We start from the raw sequence: 26943 nt of genomic DNA, 5'->3' as shown, positions 1-26943 counted from the left end.
GCTTCTTGGACCTGTAAGTCCATTTCTTTCACCAGGTGAGGGAAGTTTTCTGTCATTATTTCTTCAAATAGGTTTTCAATATCTTGCTCTCTCTCATCTTCTGGCACCCCTATAATTCTGATGTTGGTACGCCTGAAGCTGTCCCAGAGGCTCCTTACACTATCCTCGCATTTTTGGATTCTTTTTTCATTTTGCTTTTCCGGTTGGGTGTTTTTTGTTTCCTCGCATTTCAAATCATTGACTTGATTCTTGCGCTCATCTGGTCTGCTGTCGGGAGTCTGTATAATATTCTTTATTTCAGTTAGTGTATGCTTAATTTCTAGTTGGTTCCCCAATATAACATCGAGGGTCTCATTAGTTTTCTTGTAGATCTCATTAAGTTTATCGGCGGCTTCTAAACAGTTCTTGAGAGACCTTAAAAGTGTGGTTCTGAACTCTATATCTTCCATTGACAATTTTGTCCTGTTTCTTTGTCTCTGCATTTTGTTATGCTTCCTTGGTGCACCCCCTAGTGGTCTTTGTTCGCAGTCTTATAAACCTTGATTGTTGTAGCTAATACTAAGGAGGTTTTGACCTCCAGGCCAAGTGGCTATGAGAATCAGCTGTGTCTGCAGTGAGAGAACTTCTGTCCTCTGGGGAGGTGCTAATCTAGCCTTTGCCTGAGGCTATCCGGCAAATGCCTCTGTGCAGGGCTTGGGCGGGGCGGGTCGCACAGGATCAACAGGGTGGGCCGGAGAGAGCAGTTATGGTGGCTCTCAGTCCTGTCCCCAGGGGCTCTGCCTCTCTGAGTCCCAGCACCCGCTGCAAAGCTCGGAGAGAAAGCTGCACTCGCTCTGACCGAAGCTAGGCAGTCCCGCTTCTCCCGTTTGAGTCTGGGTCCCTAAAAACTCGCCCGGATCTGGAGCTCAGAGTCTGCGACTCCCTCCCGATTGAAAACGCCAACCGCGCCCTCCGCCGCCAGCCCGCTCCGCGCACTCCGCACCTCAGGATTTGACTTCAGCACTGCGCCTCCTCTGAGTGTCCGTATGCGTTTCTCTTTCCTCCTAGTTGTAGGACTTCCACTCAGCCAGCGTTCCAGTGGTTTTGGGTGATGTCCGTTCTGTCTTTTAGTTTCACTTTTGAAGTAGTTGTTCAAAGCAGCAAACTCCGGCGTTAACCTATGCCGCCATCTTGGTTCTCCCTCCTGAGTTGTATCTACCAGAGACTTTAAATACCACATTGATGCTGATACAGAAACTTTTATCTCCAGCCCCAACTCTTTCCCTGACTCAAAACTGTATATCCAATCACTCCCTATCTTCCCTTGGTTGTTTAAATGTTCTTTCAGACATGACATATTTAAAACTCATTCCTGCCCTGGCAGGTGCAGCTCAGTTGGTTTGGTTACTGGTTCAATTCTTGGTCAGGGCACATGCCCAGGGCACATGCTAAATCCCTGGTGGGAGGGAGAGAAAAAAGGTGTGCAGGAGGCAGCCAATCCATGTTTCTCTCACTTAGATGTTCCTCTCTCTCTCTTTCTCCCTTTCTCTCTCTCTCTCTCTCTCTCTCTCTCTCTCTCTCTCTCTCTTCCTCGCTCTCTCAAAATCAATTTAAAAAAAATTTTTAAACTGATTCCTGATATGGCACCCCCAAGACCTGCTCCTCATCCAGGATTCCTTGTCTTACTAAATTACAGCCACATAAACCTATTCGGCACTTAAATAAAAGTAATTTTCAGTAAAAGGCTTTTGATTTCAGCTTCAATATGTAAAATGACTGAAGTCATCACTTCCATCTTAAGACCAAAAAAATCTGAACAAACTGAAAGTCAATTACTTTCCTTGGACCCATTAGAGAACTGAGGTAGCAGGGCTAATAGTACCCTAACATCTAGAGAGGCAGGTGGATTCGTAGTCAAAACCACAGTCTGCCTAACTGGAGTAGAAGCCACTGGAGTCAAAAACTGAGCAGGCTCCTCATGGTTGCTATAATCAGATCAAGAATTTGACTCCCAGGCACCTGGCAGGTGTCAAATGCTTTTCTAAGTAAGAAATGAAACCCAGAAGTAAAACATTTACAGAAGCCTTGAAAACTAAAGGACAGGTTTGACTACATAGAAATGAAGAACTTCTATGCAACAAAAGGGAAAAAATGTTAAAAGACAACTAGGAAATTGGAGGAAATTATTTGCAGGACAGGTAACAAAAGGCCAATATACCACAAATCATTTTTAAGACAACCCAGTGTACTAAAGTGTAAGCAGGTATTTTAAAAGATATATATATATAGGGAAAGTCTGGTAGACTAAGGCATAAATTGTTAAGAGATGAGTAACATTCAATGTTAACAGGGATATAAAGAAAAAGGCACTACAAAACAGCATCGATAGGTGTGTATATTGGTAAACATTTCTTGGAAGGCAATTTGACATTATTTGCCAAAATTTTAAATATGTAGGCTTTTTGAGCCAGGAATTACACTTCCAGAACTGTATTTAATGGACATAGAGACCTAAATTCAATGAGGTCCTATGCAACTGATAAAAGCATTGTTCTACCTCATTTACTGTCTTACAAGAGCCTCTATGGTTTGTATTTAAATGACAAAAGCATGATGAATATTGAGAGTCTTATCTGAAAACAAAATATTTATTTATTCAAGACTTTTTTTAAATGGAGTTCTACAGTTTTCTTCCAATGGTTCTTTACCTTTTTTAAGATTTTTATGGGTTTTGATATGAATATGAACAAATATATTCTTTCATTATATATTCTATATAAATTTCTAATAGCTGATGTTTTTTACATAAGAAATAACAGTGTTTTTATATAAGAAATCTGCTGAGTTTTGTATATTAATTAATAATTGAACACCTTAATTTTTTAGTAGTTTGATAACTGTACCTACCCCTCTATTTCTTACTTTTCCTTCTCTAGTCTCCAAGAGAAGCTGTTAAATATGATTGTAGTTCAGGGGGACTTTATTGCTAAATGCCTGGAGAAAGAGAGTAGGGAACCATAAATTACAGATATTTGGAAATAAAACAGTTTTAAAAAATCAAGTAAGTAACTATGTTGTCCCTGAACTAAGGGTGTAAAGTCATTCTCCATCAAGGAAGTGGTGTTACACATTTTTTAAGGCAAGTAACTCTTTTTCCAAATGAAACTTGGGGCAGAAGCACAAAATCTTAAAACTGAGTTTGTCTGATTGATGCTGCGTGGCAGTGGCTGGGGGCAGGGGGCCCCCAGCATCCTGAGTAAAGAGAACACCTGCTTCGAACACTTGAAAGTCTTTCTCAGAAGAATGCACTGAGCACAGTCTGAAAACCCCCGTGGCTTCCTGCTCTTCTCCCCTTTCATTCCTGAGAAATGTGCCCAAAATGATCTTCTTCCATTGTCCCATACTATTCTCAAAATGTATATTTCTTTTCTGCCGTAAAAAATAAACTTTTCTAGTGCATGGGGCCCCAAGACAATTTTTATACACAAACATAGAGCATTTGTTCACAGTCCCAAAAGAATGTTTATGATCATCTTTTTCCTGGAATTGGATTTGGCTTCAAGGAACCAGAAAACAACAACTAATGCACATGGTGACTCTTCGCTTTAAAAGTTATTTACTCAATTTTTGATGATTCCTACCTGTTGGCCTTAAAAATATAACACAGTGATTAAAATTCCATTGTTTCTGCCAATTTTATGTCTTTATGAAGGTTATCAACTTTAAAAAGGTCATACTCTGGCCTGGCCAGTGTTGCTCAGTGGTTGAGTGTCAACCTATGAACCAGGAGGTCACGGTTCAATTCCAGGTCAGGGCATAAGCCTTGGTTGTAGGCTCAATCCCCAGTGTGGGGCGTGCAGGAGGCAGCTGATGAATGATTCTCTCATCATTGATGTTTCTCTCTCTCCCTCTCCCTTCTTCTCTGAAATCAATTAAATATATATACATATATATATTTTTTTAAGGTCATGCTCTGTGCCCGCAGTTGCTTGAGGAGAGAGAGCCTCTGCACAAGTCAGGAAAATCAGATCAAATCAGAACTGGAAAAGAAGCCAGAAACTTTTCAAACTGCCTCCAGTGGTCGGCAAACTGCAGCTCGCAAGCCACATGCGGCTCTTTGGCCCCTTGAGTGTGGCTCTTCCTAAGCCTTAGGAGCACCCTAATTAAGTTAATAACAATGTACCTACCTATATAGTTTAAGTTTAAAAAATTTGGCTCTCAAAAGAAATTTCAATCGTTGTACTGTTGATACTTGGCTCTGTTGACTAATGAGTTTGCCGACCACTAGTAGACCCAGGACAGGACTTTACAACAGCCGGGCTTCCACCTGAAACTGTGCCTGGTGCAAATCATTTTTCCAGCTCGATTTACATAATTGGCTAAACTGAGAGGTCTGCTGTTGGGTAAGCACTCACTTGCAAACTTGGTTCTTCTGGTCCTATGTCAGCAGAGCTGACAGCTGTGCTTTGCAACTCCCCTGACTACCCTAGCCCACCTCTCAGTATGCTTGCATAAAATTCCATCTGGTGGTATAGGGGGTGATTTTAATTGCAAGACCCCATTTGGTAAGTAGATGAGATAATGCATCAGAAGTTTTCCACGTGATGCAATTGCATCTCCTGGCATCATACTTTTTGATTAACTGACAAGGCTACTAGCAAACTACTTTGTTTTTGAGCAAAAGCCTTTCTACTGAAATGATGTCTTACTGCAGAAGGAGCTGTCATGCTCTGGGCAATCACACTGGCCAGAAGGCTTTCTTGAACGTAAGCCCTGGCAGCTGTCAGAAGCTCTATAGAAAGTACAGTACCGCACGGGGGTTAAGTGAGTATATTTGAAAACTGCTCTGCCACAATAAAGAGAATAAACACACCACCGATGAAAAGTATAGTTATCCAGGCTAACGTTACTTAATTAGCTTAGCCATACTAATCATTTCCTCTTTAACATGCCCTGCTTTCACTTCTCTTCCGTACAGATTTATTGTACTTCCAGCCCCTGAGCTCTCGTTCTCTGTCTAGGTTTAGGCCTAACCTTAGAGGCTGCAGGATGCAACGTAGCCAAATGGTGCCTATGGGAGTTGCATTGGTGTCCATTTCTTTCTGTTCTCAGAACTCCCCTATTGATTCTGAATATACTGCACGCTTGTTTCATGCATCAAGTGTTACTGATGAAAAGTATGACATCATTCTGATTTTCTTTCCTTTGTAGGTAATCTGCTTTTTATCACTGGTAGCCCTTAGGACTTTCTTTTTATCCCTAGTGTTTTGGGGTTTACTACAATGTGTAAGCTCTGCTGTCTGGTTCATTTTTTTACGTATGCTATTCCAATTGTTCAGCACCATTCGTTGAAATGGTGATCCTTTCTCTATTGAATTGCCTTTGCTTCATGGTCCAAGATCTGTGAGGGTCTATTTCTGAGTTCCCTATTCTATTCATTACTCCACATCAATCGATGTGTCCTACTACCAGTTTGCCCTGCAAGAAAGGTTTACCAATATATACTCCCCATCAACATTGTTTTACATTTACCTTTTCTCCACATCCTCATCAATACTGAATGTTATCTGTCTTTTAAATTTTTTTCAATCTCCTGAACTCTCCCCTCCCCCCACAAATATTTTTCCTTTGATGAAATGCCTCTTACCCTTTCATATAACTGGTTGTATTTTTAATGATTTGTCAGTACTGTTTACATATTCAAGACATTGACCTTTTGTTACTGGAGTTGCAGATGGTTCTCTTCCATTTCCTAGTTATCTTTAACTCTTTTTGTTGTACAGGATTTCTTCATTTTTATGTAGTCAAACCTGTCTTTTAGGTTTTGTGGTTTGTGTAAACATTTTACTTCTGGGTTTCATTTCTAACTTAGAAGAAAAAAAAAAAGCCTTTGACATCTGCCAGGTGCCTAGGAATCAAATCCTCAATTTAATTGTAACAACCATATGAAACCTGTGGTTTACATAGTTTTGTTTGAAAGTTTTGCTTTCTCATCTCAACATTCTAATTTTCTTAATATTATCTAATATCCAGCTTAGTTAGCTTATTTAATACCACCTCAATAAAAGTCCGTGTTTTACAGGACATATATTCCAGAAATGAAAAATAAATGGGTAAAAATAAATGTATATTCCGCTCTCAAGTATATACACAAAAGAATTGAAACCAGGTGTTCAAACACAAACTTGTACACAAATGTTCATAGCAGCACTATTCATGAAAGCCGAAAGGTGGAAATAACCCAAACGTTCAGGAAATGATGACTCGATAAACAAAGTGTTGCATATCATACAGTGGAATAGTAATAAATTGTTACTAGGAATGAAATACTAAACATGCTACAACCTAATGAACCTTGAAAAACATTATGCTAAGTAAAAGAAGCCAGACACAAAAGTTCACATATTTTAGGATTTCATTTGCATGAAATATTGAGCATAAGCAAACCTATAGAGACAGAAAGCAGATTAGTGGTTGCCAGGAACTGTTGGGAGAGTAATGGCGATTGACCATATAATGAGTATGAGGTTTCCTTATGAGATGATCAAAACGTTTTGGAACTAGATAGAAGCCACAATTGCACAACATTTGTGAATATATTAAATGCCACTGAATTGTGTACTTTACATGGTTAAGTTCATATTGTGTAAATTTTAACTCTTTTTAAAGTTCAAATATATTAACAAACATTTCTTTCTATGGTGGGGATTAAGATTTATTAAAATACATATTTTATTGATTTCAGAGAGGAAGGGAGAGTGAGAGAGAGATAGAAACATCAATGATGCGAGAGAATCATTGAACGGCTGCCTCCTGCACTCTCCCAACTGGGGATTGAGCCCACAACCCCGGCATGTGCCCTACCCAGAAATCAAACCACGACCTCTTGGTTCATAGGTTCGAGGCCCACCGCTGAGCCAAGCCGGCCAGGCAACAGGGTGACATTTTTAATGAGTTATCAGTTTAAGCCTCTTTGGAAGAGCAGCATGAGAACAAAGATGTTAAGGAAGAAAGAGTTAGACCTCTAAGAATCTAAACTCATCATGAAAGGGTGCTTCAGGCAGAGCCTAGGCAAATGTCCTAAGTCGGGAGCATGTTAGAAGCTCACAAGGGGACCAGTGTAGTGGAAAGGAGTGAGTGACAGGAGAGAAGATGGAAATGAGCTCAGAAAGGTAGAGGGGAGAAGAGATCACATGGTGTCTTTTGGGGCAATTGTAGGGACTTTGATTCTTACAATGAGGGCAATGAGGAGCCATGGCAAGGTTCTGAGCAGAGGCCTTGACTGTGTCCCTCTTGACTTCTCATGGTCTCAGATGAGCTGAAGGAACCTTCAGTGACTCTGGCTCAGAATGTCACCTCCTGAATCAGATGCTTCTTGTGCACATTTCAGAAACTTCTTAAACCACCTCTTACATTAGCCACTGCTGCTGTTGCTAGTTCTATGCAGGCTTGGATCTCCTTTGTGCTGTGGCAAATGAATCACAACTTGCCTTAAACTGCACTGTGTAGCTCTTGCTTTCTGCCCAGGGATGCCTTTGAGGCTAACCTATGTTGTCTTTCAAATTGCTTGGAATGTACGCATTCGTAATCCAGATGTACGAGAGAGTTAAACATCAATGAGGACATCCTTGACTATGGAGTGCAGAAGTCAATGACTAAATGCTCCTTTCTTGCATCCCCCACAAGAAAATAGTCCTTAATGAAATGCATCTATAAGGCTGTTCATAAGGCTTCTCACAAAGTTTCTCTAGATCCAACATGAGATGCCTCTAGCCCACTCAGTCATATACCCTTTTATTGATTGGCTTTCCTTGTTTCTTGTTTCATTCCTCCGACCTGCACCCCTGCTTCCTGGGATTATATTCCCAAATAAACTGACTTGACACAAACTTATATCTCAAGTTCTGCTTTAGGGGAAATCCAGCCTAAGACATCCCTCTACACTTTCAAATTGTGACTTTATTCCTTCAGAGGGGAGCCTGCTGGAACATGGTGCCTGCATGGAATCTCACAAATTACCACACTCGTCTGGCCTTGATTGACAGCCAGTTCTACCCTGGCTGCCGCTTCAACTCCTTCTGGCCCCAGTTACCTTCCACTCCCCCAGGCCTCCTCAGTTCCCTATGGCTAGAGGCAGAAAATGAACCTGGAAAATAAGTGGCTGACAGACTGTGAACACCTTGGATGCCATGCGCAGAATTTGTAGGCAGAAGAGATTCACTAGATGTTTTTAATCAGGAGGAGAATAATGAATTGCAATGTAGAGGGTAGATGGAAGGAAGAAAGACTGGAGCCATGAAGATTAGGAATAAAGAAAGTTGAGGAATATTCACTCCGATGATCACTATTTTCTCTTCAAAACTGGTCATCTGCCAATAATGCTGGGCACAGGAGAAGAGCCAGGGCTGGAGGAATGGTGAACAGACCCCTCCAATGAGGTCCACCTGTGGAGGGTTGGGTTGAGGGCTGGCACAGCAGGTGCAGTGGAAGGCTCAACAGATGAGAGAACTTGATGTGGGGAATGTGGTTGAAGGGACAATCGTGGGACTCAGATTGGATGGGGAAGGCAAAGGAAGATGGAAGGCATAACTGATGATCTGAAAGAATCAAGACAGTCCAAAAGTGATGGATTTGAGAAAGGACAAGGAGGTGAAACTTTAAAATATCCATCTTTGCCCTGGCTGGGTGGCTCAGTTGGTTAGAGCATTATTCATACACCAAAAGGTTGTGGGTTCCATTCTCGGTCAGGGCACATACCTAGGTTTCGGGTTCAATCACCAGTAGGGGCGAGTGCAAGAGGCAACTGATTGATGTTTCTCACTCACATAGGTCTCTCTCTCTCTCTCTCTCTCTCTCTCTCTCTCTCTCTTCTCTCTCCTTCCCCCCCTCTCTAAATCAATTTTTTAAAAAGGTTCATCTTACTCCTTTATTACAATTCTGAATAGAAGGCTTGTTATTTATACATGGATACTAATCACTCAAATGAGGTTTGGGGATTATCTGTGGATTTCAAGGATAATTGGACTGAATATGCAATGAAATTCAATCCTGCTTAACTTATGGGAACTAATTATCTCATTTCAAAGTCTAAAGTGAGAATGGACAAAAACTTTCTATTAGCTTAGCACAAATATTAATATGAACCCATGGGTGCAGAGATAGAAAAATGAAGTCAGAGTCTTGGCTTTAAATTTATATAGAATAATGTTCACTGTTGTCAGAAATTAAATTGCACAGCATTCTAAGGGTTGATGAGACTGATTAAAATGTAAGTAAATTAGCAATCTTTTAAGCCAACTTTAAAAATAAATTTGGTTTATCAGTTTGGTCATTTTTCCTTGTTCTTAGTAATTTAGCTTTTCCAGTTTCTTTCTATAATTGAACAAGTAATTATCTTCCTTTTTTACCACTGAAAATATTTTCATCTATATGAAAAATAAATAGCCAAGTTAATTACGAAAGGTCAAGATAGGAATGATGTCTACCAGTAGAAACGACTAAGGAGGTTTTTGTTTGTTTATTTTATTATTTTTACTTTTATCTAATTATAATGGATGTACATTATCACTTAAGCTAAAGTGCATGTATTATCTTGAAAAAATCCAAAAAAATATATCAATGTTTTTTAAAACTACAAATAAATACATGTACCATTAAAAAATATATAGCTAAATCACAATGTATGAGTTTTCTGTTGCCACGTTAATGCTGTGTAGCAGCAGCTACAAGTTCTCATTGTCACACAAAAAACAAGCATTTAGTGTTCACATGTCCATAGGGTGGCTATGGGGTTCTGTTGATCTTGCTGGAAGATCAACTCCAGTGTCTGTGGGTTGAGTGGCTGGGTGGCCCTGATTTGTCAGAGCTGTATTAAATCAGCTTAACTGGGTAGTTCCTTTTTTAAAAATATCTTTTTATTGATTTCTGAGAAAGGAAGGGAGAGGAAGAGAGAGATAGAAACATCAATGATAATTGACTGCCTCCTGCACACTGGGGATCAAGCCTGCAACTGGTGGCTTCCTGGTTCATGGATCAATGCTCAACCACTGACCACATTGTCCAGGCTTAACTGGGCATTTCTGCTTTCACTGTCCTTCCATAACCAGCAGGCTAGCTAGGAATATCATTTGCAGGGCAATGGTCAGAAGCTCACTTGGAAAAACATTTTTCAAGACTCTACTTGTACAACATTTCTAACATCCCATTGACCAAAACAAATCATCTTAGCCTACGGGGCGGGAAGGGGGACATTACATTCTGCCCACAGTGGGACAGTGCTGAAAAGTTACATGTCAAAGGGCACAGAAGAACAGTAAGGAGTGAGGAGGCCATTGGTACAATCCACTATATCCAATTCTAACAATTTATCCAAGGAAATTTTAACATGTTAAAAACACAAGAATATTGCCCAGCCAGTTCCATTACTGGTCAGGGCACATGCCCAGTTGTGGTTAGCTCTTTGAACTAACCTAGAACCACTTGCTTCCAGTCTTTATATGCAAGAGTATTAAATGTATTTTTTTTGTTTAAGCCACTAAGCCAGGTATCCTGTCATAAATAGCCAAAGGCATCCTATTTGATATAGAAGACTTATGTTTAAGTCCCACAACTGCCACTTATTCTCTATATGACCTTAGAAAAACGTCTTAATCTCTCTGCCTCTTCACTTCTCTATCATGACCTTCCTCATGGGGATGGTATAATAAATGGGGAAATGTTCAGGATAGAAAATAGCTATGAAAATTAATTTAATTACAAGCTGAAGCTAGAGATAGCTTCACATGTTTTATTGTTGTTGACAGATCATGTTCTCACATCCCAAAGTCAACAAGGTAAAAAGCATACATACCGTAGAAACAAATTTAAAACCTGCTGATGACCAGAAGCAATTAAATTACTAACGTCTCTAAATTATCTTCCTTTCAAAGGGAACTCCCACAGCCTCATTTGACCAATTCCAAGAATTAGTTTTTTCATCCAATACTATAACGATTTTAAATAATACAAATTTTAGTCTTCTTAAATTTCTTGAAAGTTGGCCAAGAAACATTTTTCTAATCTAGAACATAGTTGTAGCAAATCTAGACTAATTGCAGGATAAATCCAAAGGTTGTTTCCCTATAACAGGTTTTACCCTAACTTCCTGTGGGTAATGGCTCAGTCACTTACACCGCATATAATTACTCTGCATTTACAGCTAAGTACATTCTATGCCTTTGCCAAATGAAACCATGCAAATACCATAGAATAGACTTTAAGCAGAGCAAATGATTCAGGAAAAGCAAAAGCATTTTACTTTCCAGTTGCCGAATCTACAACAGAGGATAATTTGGTCTTTTAAGATGCACACATTTGTGTGGGTGAATTCTAGTCTATTTAAATTCAAACAAGCAGAGGCAAAGCTCATTTTGCCCCTCAAATAAGAGGCATAGGCTTGACTTTGCTGATCATAGTACTAGTAGACTATAGTTAACTACTCGTGTCTGCTTAGCATGCACACTTTCCTCTCCCCTTCCTTCTGGTAACAAACTCTCCCCACTAGTCCCTGGCTTGAGCATGTGACCCACATTGAGTCAGTCAGTCAAGTGCAACATCCTCCTGACCCCAGTAACAAATTGCTTCAGGAATGTGCATGTGATGAACACAGGCAGGCCCAATCAGAATCCTGCTTTCGGCTAACTGCATGAATGTTTTTAAAAGTCTATCCTATCTACTAAAGAGGGAATATGCTAATTGACCCTCATGCTGTCACAAAGATGGCAGTGCCCATAGTCAATAAGAAGGGAATATGCTAATTGACTGCCCCACCCTCAAAGATGGCAGCACCCATGGCCACAAAATAGTGGCGCCCAGTCCCCTCAGCCCCCCAGCCGCCCAGGGCCATCCAAGGCTTAGGTAACCAGGGCTGGCTGAGGCTTGCGCCTTCCCCTGATCGCCAGGTCACCTCCCACCCCTGAGGGCTCCCAGACTGTGAGAGGGGACAGGCCGGGCTGAGGGACCACCCCCTCCAGTGCATCAATTTTCATGCACTGGGCCTCTAGTTTCCAATAAGAGAGAATCAGCTCAGCACCGAGAAAGAACTAGTTTCATTGTTTGGGTCAGGCTTTTAGCTTCTGTGTAACTGGCAGGTTGCCAACCCAAATAATTATGGCAAATATTCACTGTTTAATCGAAGGATGTGATTCAATTGCTCCTAAGGAAGAGGTAACTGTTCAGGGTTTCTTCAGCTGGTGTGTGAGTTAACCTACATCTCTTGGTCTCTATCCTCTTCAAATTTCTTTTCACTCATTAAACAGGTCTTATTGTGTCAAGTACTGTTTTAGATGCTAGAGATAGAGCAATAACAAAACACAAAACTTGCTGCGCTCACATTCTTAATAGAAAAACATTTATTTTTCTCCCCTTAATGAGTCATTTAAAAACAGATTGTTACGCAAGTCAAGTCCTTTTGTGATCAACTTCCAGGGTTCAGGAAGAATTCCAAAACAACACATGAAATACTTTAAGGCAAAGGCTTTATATAAGGGAAATTACAAGCAAGGGTCAGTAGGCAAAGAAGGCCTGGCTCCTTCATGTTCCCATTGTCCCTAAAAAGAGGCTTCCTGGAAGCTGGCCTCTTTGTAGCCCCAAAATGCCTGATGCATTTATTCGGTGCTTGAACATACCCTAACATCACAAAGAATAATAACTCCTGTGCCCTCCAGCCAGGGACATGAGGTTGTATGAATAGAATAATGCAAATCCACCCCCATGTCTGAAAAACTTCTTCCAAGTAGATAAATAGGTTCATCAGTGCACATAAAAAAACACTATGAACACTATGTACATCTTTTATACAGATTTCACTTGTGATAAATTCTACATTGCTTTACTAGGCTAATTTAAAACCAGTACCAAAGTTCAACTACCACAGTACAGCATAAAAAATAAAGTAGTGGCACGTACCCACAAATGTGAAAGTTAGTCTTTTAGAGTTCAGTGATGAGCAGGAAAATATTGATAACAAAACACTAAACCACAGAAAATTTACAGTGGAATTGTAGATTAATGGCAAAAACAGAGCATTCCCCTGATACTTTCATAAATTGCTATTTTCCCCAATCCCCAAAGATCATGCCCTTAAATATGTTTGATAATGTAAAAATTTAAACTGTAAGCCACCACACTTCTCTCTTTACATTTCGCTTTTTATATTACATTTTAGTGCTGAGAAAACAGGAGAGAAAAAGTAGATCTTTGATATCAGGCCTCTTACCTTTTTATTTGACTTCAATCCCATTGTCACAGAAATATACAGTAGTGCCTAATAGCTTTCCCTATCTTAGGTTGATTTTCTCATATATTAGCTGTCATTGTAAAATGATTGTGCCTCCTGGAGACTAAAATTCCAGACAATGGTTACTGACAAATTTCTCTATAGTTCACTGATTCCTCAAAGAAAATGGATTTTCTATCCAGCTAAAATTAATTACCATTGTTACAGAAATTAGAATGCATCTGACAGCTTGAACACAAAGCCACTGTGTGCTTTGCTTTCCTTTTTATCGTCTCAGTAATCACATTCTCCAAAATCAATTTGTGTTCTATACTCTTTCTAAATAAATAGCTACCCACTATAAATGCTTACTGGGGAAAAGTCACAAAAACCTCAAGAACTGTGAGGATGCAGGTTTGGGGAATATGGAAGGTACCAGGGGATAGTTTATCACCTCTAGCCTGCCCCCAAAATATGCAGGATCTGGAAAAGGGATACTATAGTACAAGGCAGCCAAGATGAGAAGCTCCAAGGTATTTAAATTAGTACTTCTGCCTAACAAGCCATCCATAACTTAGTGGCTCAAAACAGATGTATTATTTCTCATACACATATGGGTCAGCCAGGCAGCTTATTGCTCTGAGACCTCTTCTGTGTCTGCAGTGAGCTGGCAGGTTGGTCATACACTAGCTGATCAACAGTGCCTTCTTCATTCAGCAGGGACAACTTGGAGGACTCAGCTCTCCCCTAAATGGTCTTCTCACCTTTTAGCAAGCTGGCCTGGGGTTATTCTCATGGTGGTAGCAGGAGAGAAAGCCCCTGGAATGACTAGGCTTGAAATTGGCATCCCGTGAAATCTACTGCATGCCACTAGCTAAAGCAAGTCACCAGTCAGCCCAGAATCAAGAGGCAGGGAAATGAATTCTAACTCTTGATGAGAAGATCTTCAAAGTCACATTGCAAGGGGCTTAACTACAGGGGTAGAATATTATTAGAGTGTTTTAGCCATAAATCTAACATCCATAGGAAGTCCCTGGATAGCCTCCTTGGGTATTACATTTCTACTTGGCACATCCTTGGGGATCACGGTCTTGCTAAGACTCTATCTTACTGTGGCCCCATCTTGCCGATGTTGTTACACTCTAGCAGGCAAGTCAGAGAAGAGATGGGGCAAAGGAAAACAGGAAGAGGCTGCCTGTTTCTGCAGGACTTGAATATCTCTCAACTCCCACCAATAATACTCCCAAAACCCTTGCTATGGCCCATGGGTGAGAGGAGTAAGCTTACCTGCACCTTGAGTTTGGGAGAGCCAATGAGCCAGGCCACCTGCAAAGATTTAAAATGTGCTTATTCATTAAGATTATTCTATTGCCCTAAGGTCTTTGCCATAAGCATACCCGAGGTAAGACACTACCTCCTCAGCCTGGAGCTAACCAGCCCAGACAACCCACAGGTGCATGGGCCAACAATAATTGCTTATAGGTGCATGCAACTGAAACAGTGTAATTGCTACACAGCCAACATGGACTGACTTATCGATCAACTGAATTAAGAGTAGAAGACAAGGAGGAGAATGGAAATTTATTAAAATATATTCTTATTGATTTCAGAGAGGAAGGGAGAGGGAGAGAGAGAAACATCAATGATGAGAGAGAATCATCAATCAGCTGCCTCCTACATGCCCCACACTGGGGATCGAGCCCACATCCCAGGCATGTGGCCTTGGCTGGAATCAAACCTGGGACCCTTTAGTTCACAGGCTGACGTTCTATCCACTGAGACAAAACAGCTAGGGCAGGAGAATGGGAATTTTGAAGGCAGGAAGCGAGCAGAGAAGTGACGAAATCACCATCTTTAAACCAGGTTTATTCAACACATTTATTTTCTGGAGAGAAATCATGCAGGGAGTCTATTTCTTTGCTGAGCATTGGAAGCATTGATCCAAGAGCATCTTTTCTACCATGCATGTACATGTTTGTGTTTTTATGTGTAAATACATTTGTTTAATAGTAAGGGCTGGTCATGGCCAACCATTAGGAGAGAAATTTGCATTATTTTTGTAAGGATAACAGAATACATTGGTGTTTGCTCAATAACTATCCCACATTCCCCCATCTGTGAAATGGAGATTAATATTCTGAGATACCTCAAAGGGTTTGTTTTCTGGTTCTTTAGTGTTGTGGTTTGTGTGTGTTTTTTTCAAAGAATAGTGGAAAAAATAATTGAAAGCACTTAAGAAGCACAAAGTGATATAAACTCTAATAATTACTTGTGATAATTGAAATAGGAATTGCTTTGCTAAGAATCTTGAGTTGGACTACAGCCCATTATTTGTGAAGAGCAACTAATGAGAATCTTCATTAAAATTTCTAATTTTCCACTGACTGACTCTTTACCAGATCAAAATTATTAGCGAATCTCTATCAACCACTGTGAAACAGAATGATATTCAGGGCAACCAGATTCATTTTGTTCTGGGACACAGTTGATCAGGATTGTCAGAAGTCACACAGCTGTTGCAGAAAGACATGGTACTTCCAGTTAGAGGGGGAAAAACAATCTTTTTCCCTGGCAGATAAAGCTTCACATAGATACCAGGCGGAGGCCTCTAGTTAGTTAGTTAGAAGGCTAACTGATATATCTGTACTACCACCATTCCCAAAGTCTTATTGCTAATTTACTTATGCATATTAGTGATAATAATCTATACTAATAAAACAGTAATATGTTAATTAGACCGGACATTCTTCGGGACAAAAAACGGCGGCGGGGGCCAAGGCAGAGGTGGTTAGGGGCGATCAAGCTGGCAGGGAAGGGCAGTTAGGGGCGATCAGGCTGGCAGGGGAGCAGTCAGGCGGCAATCAGGCTGGCAGGGGAGCAGTTAGTGGGTGATCAGGTGGGAAGGCAGAGGCGGTTAGGGGGGATCAGGCAGGCAGGCAGGCAGGCGAACGGTTAGGAGCCAGCAGTTCCAGATTGCAAGAGGGATGTCTGACTGCCGGGTTCACAGATTTTTATTCATGTACATACATGAGAGTTCACATGTATTATGGGGGTGCCAGAAGAAGAGAGCAAGATATTGATAACCTATTTGAAGAAATAATGACAGACAACTTCCCCTACCTGGTGAAAGAAATAAACTTACAAGTCCAGGAAGCGCAGAGAACCCCAAACAAGAGGAATCCAAAGAGGACCACACCAAGACACATCATAATTAAAATGCCAAGGGCAAAGACAAAGAGAGAATCTTAAAAGCAGCAAGAGAAAAACAGTTAGTTACTTACAAGGAGTGCCTATAGGATTGTCTGCTGATTTCTCAACAGAAACTATGCAGGCCAGAAGGGAGTGGCAAGAAATATTCAAAGTGATGAATACCAAGAACCTACAACCAAGATTACTCTACCCAGCAAAGCTATCATTTAGAATTGAAGGTCAGATAAAGAGCTTCACAGACAAGAAAAAGCTAAAGGAGTTCATCACCACCAAACCAGTATTATATGAAATGCTGAAGGGTACTCTTTAAGAAGAAGAGGAAGAAAAAGAAAAAGGTAAAGATAAAAAATTATGAACAACGAAGTGACAACAAATACATATCTATCAACAAGTAAATCTAAAAATCAAATGAATAAAAAAATCTGATGAACAGAATAAACTGGTTAATGGAATAGAATCAGGGACATGGAAATGGAACAGACCAACGATTCTCAGAGGGAAGTTGGTGTGGGGAGGGGTGCAGGGAGAGAATAGACAAAGATGTTATATGCATGTATACATTACCTATGGACACAGACAATAAGGTGGTGAGGGCCTGGGTGGGGTGGGAACTGGGTGGAGGAGAGCTATGGGGGGGGGGGGGGGGAAGAGGAGCATATGTAATAATCTCAACAATAAAGATTGAAAAAAAAAGAAAAAATACTACACAAGCTGCTTATGACATACCCGATGCTTATGGATTTGGGGAATTATCTATTCTCTGCTAACAATGACTCTTTTCTACTTAATATGCTGCTACAGTGATGTCCTGTCTCAGGGATTACCCCCTGGATCTTAGCATTCTACCTTATTATTCATTCATCTTTCTGAACTGCAATATGATAACTAAGCTTAGTTATTAAAATCATCTAAATCCTTCTGTATCTGAATGCATTTTTAAATCAATCTTCTCCCTCTACCTTCAGTCTAAAATACAGTTTTAAAAAAATTCTTGAGGAGAAAAAAGATGCAATGGCTTGTATAAAACATGAGCATTTGAGCCCTGTTAATCTCAAGCATATAATTATAACCAGGCAGGCAGAGATTCAGGTCAGGAGCCCGTATTTTCAACCATCACTGTGTACAAAGGATTTCACATCAGCAGTATTACTGCAATCTTTAAATAGACTTCAAAAAACAAACAAAAACCCACCACAGACTACAAGGAACCTTGTGAGGTCATCTAATCCCTTCCACCACGACCCCCACCCCCACCCCACCCCCCAGTCCCTGCTGCTGGGAAGGGGTGGGCCTGAGTCAGCCAAGAGAGGCAGCTTTCTAACCTTTCATCTCTTTCATTTCATAAGCTTCTTTGTTAACGTTTCTATGCTTGACACCAATTATTTTAGGGGAAATTTCTAAAGTCTGGATACACTAATGCTTTTACCTTGGCAAAGCTTTTCACCATTTAATAACAGGTTACAAGGGTGACACAATATTAATATTAATAATAGTCATAATAATAATCAATATAGAGATATAAAAACAATAAAATCCTAAACTGATCAAGTCTTCCCAGATTTAGCAACCGAGCTTCTAGGTAACTTATTAATATGGAAAAGACCACACTCATCTCTTAACATAATAGCCACTCTATACAGAGAATTACACTTAGTGTATTGATCAACCTTGAGGCTCAAAACCGTTTTTTGCATAAGTAGTGCTACTGACTCCATTTACATGTGAGAAAACTGAAGCCCGGTGAGTGTGACTTAAATGGAGGTCTATTGAGTCCAAATCTCCCATTCTTTCCACCAAATCACTCTGGAATACAAGATCTTCAGGTGGGCTTTTCACCTTGAATAGGGTTTGTCTGGGTGTAATTAACCAGTGAAACAATAAAGGAAATTCTCATGTGTTAGTTGCTAAAGTTAGGCCAAATCAAAATGGCAATACATATTTCAGTTACTTTGAGGTTATAAAATGTTGTTAGCCAGTGTAAGGGGAGTGGAGAATAGGTGACCTATATTCTTATGCACTGCCTTCATTGTTTAAAATGAGCATGTATCACATGCCATCTGATGGTAAATGTAAAATATACCATCAGTGTTTTTACCTATAAATTAATAGGTCCTTTCTTTAAGACACTAAGATGAATTTTTTAAATTACAAAAAAGTACAGATATTAAGTCTGGAAAGAGTACATTACTAGTATTTATACTTAGAGAAAGATCATTTTGATTTTCAAGCTGAGGTTTGATTATCAGACTTTATACATTCTAACATAATATGTCAGTACCTGCATAAACAAAGCAAGTTACATCTTTATTCTTTTTCAAACAAAAGGAGAGGTGCAAGGAGATGCATTCTTTCTCCCAACTCAGAAATGAGTTAGCTCTGCTCATCCCCAGAGGATCTCCCTTGGTAGGGAGCCTCAATCCTTACTCTTGAGCAACTGGCATGTTTAGGAGGTTAACAGCCTGCTCTTTGGAATCAGAGGATACTCTTGAGTCTTTGTCCGCCACTGTTTGACTGTGTAACTTTGGACTAGCTTTTTAATTTCATTAAATTTCAAATGCCTTATCCATAAAATTGGATACTATTACTAAATTACAATTGTTGTGAGAATTAAATGAAAAGATTATAAGAAATGTACTTGCAACAATGCTTGGAATGTAGGTACAATACAAACATTAACGATTGTTATTATAATTATTATTATTCCAGTACTGAAATCCAGTTTTCCAATTTTATATGGCAAAATTTCTGGATACCCCACTGACACAGAAAATTAGCTAGCTAAACCTGTCAATGTGCTTCCTTGGAGTTAGAACAGTTTTCAAACTACAGCCCATTGGCCAAATCTGCTTCGCCCCTTCCCGAAAGCAAAGTCATGCCACACCCACCATTTGCATATGGCCTGTGGCTGCCTTTGCACTATTAGGGCAGAGCTGAGAAGTCCTAACTGAGACTTTGCGGCATTTATCCACCAACTCTCATCCTTCAGAACCTGGTTGAGCCTCTAGAGAAGCGGTTCTCAACCTGTGGGTCGAGACCCCTTTGGGGGTCGAACGACCCTTTCACAGGGGTCGCCTAAGACCATCGGAAAACACATATATAATTACATATTGTTTTTGTGATTAATCACTATGCTTTAATTATGTTCAATTTGTAACGATGAAATTGGGGGTCACCACAACATGAGGAACTGTATTAAACGGTCGTGGCATTAGGAAGGTTGAGAACCACTGCTCTAGAGAATTTGTACCCTTTCCCATCCCAACACTTCCAGCCAATGGAGATGAATGAGATCTGTTGGCTTTAGAGAAAGCCTCAAGGTGGAAAAGTAGAAGTACCCCAGCACTTGGGGTGAAATGTTGGAAGTAAACACAAAAACGTTCTATTATAGCTGTAGGTGGAATAAGGTGGCGTGGCTTATATCACCAAGTTCTGTTCTACTTCCTAAGAACCCTTATCCCCATTAATCACTAGGTACTGCTATCCATACAAAAAGAATAAGAAATGCCAAACCAATTTCACTTCCTTCTTTCAGAATCTCAGTATAGATAATATGAAGAGAGCTAGATAGGTAAGGGGTAAATAGATCATTGCAAGCTAACTGCTATATTCAAAGAATGTTGATCAATCATACAAATTTCATTATATATGTATTCCTTTCCTATATATTACATGGAAATGGTGTGTATGGAGTTGTAGTGTGCAGCAACCTTACCTAGCATAGAGCAGCTACTCACCAAATGCTTTGGAAAGAGACAGGTGAAATATCATGAAGAGTTGTTTAATCTAAAGTACTAGAAAACCTTTGCTGAAACCGGTTTGGCTCAGTGGATAGAGCGTCGGCCTGCGGATTGAAAGGTCCCAGGATCGATTCCGGTCAGGGGCATGTACCTGGGTTGCGGGCACATCCCCAGTGGGAGATGTGCAGGAGGCAGCTGATTGATGTTTCTCTCTCATCGATGTTTCTAACTCTCTATCTCTCTCCCTTCCTCTCTGTAAAAAATCAATAAAATATATTTAAAAAAAATAAAATAAAATAAAAAATAAAGTACTAGAAAACCTTAGATCAGTCCTTTGCACATGGGGGTTGTTTTGCCACTCAGGACACATTTGGCAATGCCGAGACATCTTTGGTTGTCACAACTGGGGAAGGGACTGCTATTACAATCTAGTGGGTAGATTGTAATAGCATCCTACAATGTAAAGGACAACTCCCCTCCCCCCAACAAAGAATTATCCAGCCTCAAATATCAGTAGTGGCAAAACTAAGAAACGTTGACACAGATATAAAAGTATATGCATTTATAGAAACATAGTATTTCTCCACTTCATAAAGTTTGTTTATAACACTAAAAAACCAATGTTTAATCACAAATGATTTGTCTGTCCTACATGCCAGCAATGCAAAGTGTTGCATTAGTACCACCAAAACCAAAGGAATTGGTGAGTCCGATACGTCTTTTCTCAGTTTTCCATTCCTGTGCCTTCAGTGGAACATAATTGAGATCAAATTCTGGTTCTGTATAATCCAGGTTTAAAGTAGGTGGTAGTTGTCGATAATAACAAGCCAGAGCAGTAAACGCTGCCTCAACCGCCCCTGCAGCTCCCAGCAAATGTCCTGTGGCTCCCTTAGTTGCGGAAATGGCAAGGGCATGTGCATGGCCTTTGAAAAGACGTTTGATAGCTTTGTTTTCAGCAGCATCTCCTAGTGGTGTGGAAGTAGCATGTGCATTGACATAGGATATCTCTTCGGGCTGTACATTTGCATCCTTTACAGCAGCAACCATACATCTAGTAAAATAACAACAGAAATTTATCAGAACTAAGTTTAATTTTAACATGGGATTCATTATCTGTATGGCTTAAATAAAAGAAATATCCAAGTACACTGGATGGAAATAATCCTTTGTCTAATAACAGAACCTCATGTTAGATTACCATGTGAGTTAGAATGCCATCTGCCTGGGAATAATGAGTCACCTCCAGTACCTTGGACTGACTCACCACCAAGAGATAAACATATAAGCCTATCAATTATATAATCTCTAACGAAATATATTTCCATTTATTTGAAATGACTTTTTCCCTTGAGGAAAAAAAAACACACATTGACTACAATTTTTGTAAGGATTTTCAAATATTTTCAAATGCTTGAAACGTTAAAGCAAAAAACTCAACAACACTTTGTTTAGTCTAAAATGAAACAACAACAGAGATACCATAACACTAAGGCCAGACAGTACAATTTCCCCTCACTTGACACTCCAATAAAATGTCTTATTTGAATAAATATTTTGAATGAAAAGAAAAAAAAGTGTTTACCTTAAGGCACCTTCTCCTTCAGAGTCGGGGGCGGTAATGTGACCAGCATCACCTGAGAGTCCGTAGCCCAAAATTTCTGCATAGATCCGGGCTCCTCTTTGAACTGCATGTTCATGTTCTTCCAGCACCAGCACAGCTGCACCTTCTCCCATTACAAAACCATCTCTCTTTGGATGAAATGGTCGACATGCCAACTTAGGATCAGGGTTTGTGCTCAGGGCACGGGCTCTGGCAAACCCAGCAAGAGATAAAGGGCTAATGCAAGAATCTGTACCTCCAGCCACCATCACATCAGCATCACCATGGGCTATAAATCTAAAGGAGTCTCCCACAGCATGAGCTCCTGTGGTACAGGCTGTAGAGACTGCGTGATTGGGGCCCCTGAGTTTATATCGAATGCTGACCTGGCCTGCTGCCATGTTGATCAGAATCTTCGGGACAAAGAATGGGCTGACTTTATTGTAACCTTTTGTCTGAAACATCAAAGCAGTTTCAGAAACAACTTCAAGAGGAACCATTCCCATGCCAATTGCAACACCGGTAGCCACTTGATCAGCTTCTGACTGAGGATGCCAGCCAGAGTCTTTCATGGCTAACTCTGCAGCCCCAATGGCCATAATGGTGGGGGAAGACATGGACTTGAGATCTGATTTGGACACAAAGTTTTGTTCATTGAACTGACCTTCATCACAACCTCTTGGCACAAAAGCAGCAACACGGCAAGGGATACTCTCATATTCGTCACCAACCAGTGAGATAATGCCACTCTCTCCTCGGATCAGGCGGTCCCATACCAGCTGAGTTCCAACACCAAGAGGAGTCACTAAGCCAATGCCTGTAACGACAACCCGCCTGTGCAATCTGGATGTTGGCCCAGTTCCGAAACACCTCCTTTTATTTCTTATTAATCGGTGGCATAATCCTGAATGTAGAAGGTGAGCGTTTGTAATTTTTATGATATTCTGCAAGCAGTTTGAAAACATGGTTGAGATTCAGACGATCAGAAACACACTCCAGTAACAGAACACGCCCAGGAGGTACTGTTATTTCAATAGCTTAAAGGCTGGAGAAACAGTATCCGAAGTGTTCTTTCAGGTGCTTGGTGTGAGCTGGTAATGAGCACAGGGAAAATAATATTATGTCATTTTAATTTTTTTAAACTTTTAAAATATATTTCTTTACTGATTTCAGAGAAGGAGAAGGAGAGAAACATCAATGATGAGAATCATTGATCAACTGCCTCCTGCACGCCCCCTACTGGGGATGGAGCCCACAACCCAGGTATGTGCCCTTGGCCGAAATGAACCTGGGACCCTTCAGTCCGCAAGCTGACGCTTTATCCACTGAGCCAAGCCAGCTAGGGCTACATCATTTTGATTTATACCTATCATCAGACCACCTGTTTGGACTTAACTTTCTTTTTGGTCTCTAAGTATCCTCAGACATTTCAAGACAAAGAGGTGAAGTGATGATTCATTCAATCCTTAAGTTTGTTTAAAAAATTTGGCTCTCAAAAGAAATTTCAATCGTTGTACTGTTGATATTTGGCTCTGTTGACTAATGAGTTTGCCGAATTATACTCTGAAAAATATAAAGGTACTCAGCCTGATATGGGCTGCAGGAAGCATACTTGTCCAGGATTACCTAGCCTTATTCTAAATAGCATTTCTGGTGTCAGTGGCACTGAACACATTTCAGGGCCTATTCTTGGAGGTGGGAGTAAGTGGACTTTATTGATCTTCAAAACGTGGAGATAACCAGAGTTTCTGGGACTGCGAAGGCCATGGGCGGGGAGTAAAGAGGTGTGGCCAATCCTCCGCACCGCCTCCCAAGCACCATCACACACCCCCGAAGAAAGCAGGAGAGAGGAAAAGAGGTCATTAGACTCCCCCCTCACGATCTAAGCCCGACCCGATTTGGTGGTGGACGGGAGAAATATCAAGAGAACCCAGCAGCCAATACCTTCCACTAAGTCCTCTGGCGACTCGTGCAGCCAACGTCCGTGGCGACAATGCGCGCTTGCGTACGCGCGTTCACGTAAGCCCGCGCATGCGCGTGAAGACCCATGTTTTATGAGTCCGCTCCTGCGGCTGTCCTTCCTCCGCGTCACCTTGGCGGAGGTCAGGCTGTGGGAGGCGCCCTTACAGAATCTCCTCTCCCGCAAGCTCAGGGATTCCAAGTAAATCTAGAACGCGCCCCTAAGGTGATGAGATCGCTTTCCTGGCCGTCACAACGGGATTTTCTCTTTTTTCTTTGTAATGATAATGCCCACACAATCCCCTTTTGGAGAAGAAACACCATCATACTCTACTGGAATCCTAGAAAAAAAGGAAATTACTGTAGCCTTAAAGGTATTAATGTGCCTCCCAGAGTTACTTATAATAGTAAAGTAAAACTAACCAAAATGCCCAGTACTAGGAAATTGGTTGAGTTCTGTAGGTACATCTAAGTGCTGTGCAGCTATTTAAAATAATTTTATAAATGAATATTAATATGGAAAGATAGTGAAACTATGTTAGGAGATACAAGTTACAAAAAAGTGTATACCAATTTTTTAGAGTTTTTTATTCCGCCTCCTTTTATTTTTGTTTAGCCTTTTTTACTATGTTTTCCACAATAAATAATGCTGTTGCGATAATGCAGTTATTTTTACACTTGGGAAAACATTGTTGCTGGATCTACAGCAGTGCTCAAAATATCACACCCAATATCTGATAAAAAGAGAGACAACAGAAGAATGTATAAGTTTATTTCTAAGTGTCAGAAAAATGCAGTATCTTTATTTGCTCAGAGCTGGCTATGAATCTGTGAATAGAAAATACAATTTGAAACTATTTTAAAATGCAAGAAATCATCAAAGTAACATTTAGATAACCATCTCTATTGCTCACGTGCCCTCACAGGTGTGAGCTTTAATCCTCTTTAGATAAAGGATTGACTATATAATCTGCATCTGAACCTCCCAACAATTTTGCTTCTGGGCAGTTTCTTTTTATAATCCTCACCTAAGGATATGGTTTTATTGATTTGAGAGAGAAGACAGAGAGAAATACCGATCGGTTACCCCATGTACGTGCCCAGACCAGGGGTTGAACCCAAAACCTAGGTACATGCCCTGACCTGGAATCAAACCCGAAACCATTTAGTGAACAGGACCATGCTCCAACTAACTGAGCCACCCAGCCAGGGTTGGGCAATGTCTCTGGAAGTGATTGATTCCAACTAGAGTATTGTTCAGTGAAACCCAGTATGACCTTAAGTCATACTTGATCCAGTGCCCCTTCAGTCACTTCTTAGTCACTTTATTCAATGACAATACAGTTACTTTAAGAGTAGTTATAGCCCCGGCTGGTTTGGCTCAGTGGATAGAGCGTCGGCCTGTGGACTGAAGGGTCCCGAGTTCGATTCCAGTCAAGGGCATGTACCTTGGTTTCGGTCACATCCCCAGGTGGTGGTGTGCAGGGGGCAGCTGATTGGTGTTTCTCTCTCATCGATGTTTCTGACCCTCTATCCCAGTCCCTTCCTCTCTGTGAATAATCAATAAAATATATTTTAGGAAAAAAAAGAGTAGTTATAAAATAACTTAAAACTTGATGATAGTAAGTACCCAAACTTGCTCTCTTTTCATTGTAGTATATTTTAAAATCATTGTGAAAAGACCTTCAATATTTTCTTTAAAGCCAAAGTCATATGAAACATAGTTTTAATGTGCTCTTATTTATTTTTATAATATCGCAAAATTATCTTGGATAAGAAGTGACAAATCAATTAATACCTTTTTTTGGGGGGGGGGGAGTAAAACCACACACACACACAAAACAAGAAAAGTAAAACCACAAAGTCATTTCATTTTTAATTCTACCTCTGATCTCCTTTCCTTTCGTTTGAATAGGGGTGGAAAGTTTATGATATTGTAATAGCTACATATGATTTAGTACTTTATTCCTCACTATATAACACCATGGTGTTTTCTTGCATCAAAATCTTCAAAAGTGCTCAACTTACCATAGTCTCCTGGTTCAGACTTCTTAGGTTTACTTAAACATTTTGTAATCTTAATTCAAACTATCTTTCCAAATATAGGTCCCATTACCTATTAAATAGATTTCCATCCAGCAAAACTGATCTCACTATCTTGGGGTTTACTTTAGCTTTTCTTTCTTCATCTTTGTACTTTATCTTCAACATTCATTTTCCTCCTACTTGTGCTAGAAGCAGGCATACAAAAATGAGCAGGACATGCTCATACTTTTGAGAAGTTTATAGTCAAAAGAGGAAGACAGCCACAGAAGCATATGTGCAAACTACTGAAACAGGTACTGAAACATAGAAGAATGGAATTATTATAATAACACAAAGGGGACAAGGGCATCAATGCTACCTCCCAAGTTCAGGAAAGGCTTCAAAAAAGTCATCCTTGAGCTGCATCTTGAAAATGAGTAAATGTTTGTCTAGTAAATTGTGTGGGAAATAGCATCCTGATAGGTGTAGACCAAAGGCCTGGAGACATGGTTATCTGCGACAAATGACTAGTAGTTCCATTTGGCCAATACTGGATTTGAGATATGGGACAAAGCAACAGTGAAGGAGAAGTAAAGGAGGGGCCAATCAAAAAGCCTCGGGCGTCTTGCTGAAGATTCTGGATTACAGCCTGTAGGTCAGAGATGACAGATTGGCAGTTCTGGTCTGATTTGTACTGCAATCATTTACTGAATCTAAATTTCTCTAGGAAAGATGTGGTGAACTTACTCCCTTCACCAGGGTCTCTGTTACTCCCTTTTGTCTGGAACAAAGCCACTTCACACATACCCATTCCTGAAAGGCCTCGACTCCTCCCTTGCTAATGGTCTTTATTGAGTTCAGCATTTTGGTTTTTATGACAAAACCAATTGTGGGAAAAATGTAATGGTGTGGGTTTTTTGTTTGTTTTTTCTATTCCATTTAAGAATAGTGCCACCATGTGTCAATTCTAAAGATGGTGCTTTAAAGCTAGAATCCTGAAAAAAATGATTTCTGAAGAAAATAAAATCAAGTAAAAGAATGGAAAATCAAAGCTGAATTCATATTAGAACATCCTTTAGTTGTTTGAAGCAACGGTTGATATAGAGATTAAGGGTAGCTTCATATTTTCAATTTTAGTTCTAAAGGAAACTAAAAAAATCAAGATATTTTCCACTTAA

At 40.2% G+C, this 26943-nt stretch overlaps 1 protein-coding gene across 1 annotated transcript; it reads right to left on the bottom strand.

Annotated features, from left to right (window-relative positions):
- Positions 1-20734: 20734 nt before the first annotated feature.
- On the bottom strand, positions 20735-23925 carry OXSM (3-oxoacyl-ACP synthase, mitochondrial). Its single transcript, XM_081105511.1, has 3 exons — positions 23726-23925; positions 21764-22872; positions 20735-21232 (listed from the first exon to the last, which is right to left on the bottom strand). The coding sequence occupies exons 2-3, from the start codon at positions 22744-22746 to the stop codon at positions 20830-20832; spliced, it is 1386 nt and encodes a 461-aa protein (XP_080961637.1). The 5' UTR covers positions 22747-22872; positions 23726-23925; the 3' UTR covers positions 20735-20829.
- Positions 23926-26943: the final 3018 nt, after the last annotated feature.

Source organism: Myotis nattereri, assembly GCF_964212035.1.
Source record: "Myotis nattereri genome assembly, chromosome: 14".
Lineage (NCBI taxonomy): Eukaryota > Metazoa > Chordata > Mammalia > Chiroptera > Vespertilionidae > Myotis > Myotis nattereri.
Note: the sequence above shows the minus strand (reverse complement) of the source record. Positions and strands in the feature narration are given on the sequence as shown.